Source organism: Octodon degus, unplaced genomic scaffold, assembly GCF_000260255.1.
Source record: "Octodon degus isolate 3935 unplaced genomic scaffold, OctDeg1.0 scaffold00007, whole genome shotgun sequence".
NCBI lineage: Eukaryota > Metazoa > Chordata > Mammalia > Rodentia > Octodontidae > Octodon > Octodon degus.
In genome coordinates this window covers 32,344,573-32,346,614 of record NW_004524583.1, presented here as the reverse complement: position 1 = coordinate 32,346,614, position 2,042 = coordinate 32,344,573, and the positions used below count along the sequence as shown (strand labels likewise).

Here is a 2,042-nt window from a genome sequence, read left to right as displayed (position 1 = left end):
GGCCCGCGGGCTCCACGCGCAGCTCGGCCGCCGCCATCTTCGCGTGCGCGCGCGGCGGCTCCTCCTCCTCCCTTCCCGGCGCGTCCGCTGAGCGCCTCGGGCCGCCCGGCTGCGCGGCGGTGATGGGGCGGTAGCTGAAGAGGGAGTGCGGCGCGAGTGACGAAATCGAGGGCCGGAGAGGCGACCGGAAGGCTGGAGGGCGCGCGACGCGGCGCGGACTTCGGTCTCTGGCCAGCCGGGCTCGGACTCAGGGCGGGAGCTTGGAGCGCTGCAGGCAGCCTGAGTTAGATAGAAATATTGTAGGTAGTTAGACAGTGTCAGGCCCTCAAAGGAGGTGACAAAGACCAGACACCTTACTGGGGAGATGCTCCTGGTGTGAGCCAGACCTAAAGAACAAACAAATGCTGACCTCCCTAAAGTTGGCATCCAGGATTGCTGATTAGTCTGGAAAAAATCATCGACTGAAGGCCACCAGATAAGGTCCCCAATTACATTCATGCCCGCTTGCAACATGACTTGCTACCCCATTAGGTCCTAGGCCTAATAAGTTTTACCTGAGCAGTGGTGCTTGTAATCCCCTTTGGTTGACCATAGTTTTGTCCCACCCTGTATCTGCCTAAGTTTCGCTTTGTCTTTCCTTTAGCCCCACATGGTTTTGCCCTATAAAAACAACCTGAAAGAGACAGCTTCCTGGGCAGCCTGCTCGGGTCCCTCTTCTGTCCCTTTCCGACAGAAGCTCTCCTTTTCAATAGTTTTACCCTCAACTTCCATTTGTTCCTAAAATTCATTCTTGGGTTTTAGAGAACATGAACTCATGCAGGCCAGGTTGGGAATTTCACGTTCTTATGTCAGGAGCACGGAGAAAGGAGATGGGGCCTTCTCCTTGAGCTGAAGAGCAGAGCCCTTAATTAAACCACAGTCTGGCCCTTTAGCAAGAAGAGGGCTCCACTTTTACTGGGTCGCTGTCTGAGGTGACGAACCTGTGGCAGCGGTGCTGCAGCGGGCAGGGTGTAATGTTTTAATCACTGAAACCTCTAAGGGTTCACTATTGCCTGCTCATCACTTCAGGTTCTGTGGAGGTGAATTCCAGCGCGTCCTTGTCACTTTCAGGTGACAGTCTGGGTCCCATTGGTTGAGCCTGTGTGGAGAGAGAGGGAGCCTTAGTTCCATTATGGGGCAACTTTGCCCCCTGGGTTGGTGATGGTGTCATGGGGGAGTGGCCTATCCTGGGTAAGCGGGCTGTAAGGTGCTGCTGGAATCCAAGGCAACTGTGGGTTTAGGGCAACGTCTGCATACTTGTAGGTGCTGTTCCCGGGCTTCAGGGACAGAATGCTGTACGGTCTGGCAGCTGAATGGTCCGCAAGTCTTGAAACTATCAAGAGGGGCGTTTAGGACTGATAAATCAGTTTTTAGACAAATGCCTCTTGCGGAACTGAGCAGGGATCTGACTCAAGAGTTTTAGGTGGTGAGGGAGACAGAAATTGAAGGCAGGAATGCTAAGCGTTACCCATGGGGCTCTCTAGTCCCAAATGAAGATTCATTGCTCAGAAGCAGCATTTAAGTCCCTGTCTTAAGGCAAAACTATTCAGGTGATCTGTGCCAAATATAGCCCGATTCTCCCGTTAATTTCTTCCCATACCAAAGCTTTTCCTGGAGCTCGTGGGACCTGGAGCTGTGTTCAGATCGTTGTACAGCTTGCAGATCCATAAACAGGTGGAGCAGACCGATGGGGTTCTGGTCTGACTATGTGTCTTGATAGCATAGGTATCTCAAAGCAATTGTCAGGTATGTCCCTGAATCAAATTTCCTTATCAGAAAGTTTGTCACAACTTTTGTTGGGCTAAAATGTAAGACACTGTGTTACCCATAGCATTGGTGGCAAAGCTATGGCACACATGTGCACCAGGCTTTTGGTATGGTTGGAAGCGCTAGAATTTGTGCCAGCACTGGCCTGTAGTATCAGTATATAGGGGCTGGGGATTTGGCTGTGCAGTAGAATGCTTGCCTAATAAGCTGGAAGGCTGGGTTCGGTCCTCAGCACC

General features: G+C 52.3%; 1 protein-coding gene across 1 annotated transcript in view; it reads right to left on the bottom strand.

Annotated features, from left to right (window-relative positions):
• The window catches only part of LOC101578830 (acyl-coenzyme A thioesterase 1-like), a 6,049-nt gene extending 6,012 nt beyond the window's left edge, over positions 1–37 (bottom strand). The window contains exon 1 of the mRNA XM_023703484.1: positions 4–37. Coding sequence (XP_023559252.1) covers positions 4–37 — 34 coding nt within the window. The remainder of the gene's footprint in view (positions 1–3) is intronic.
• Positions 38–2,042: the final 2,005 nt, after the last annotated feature.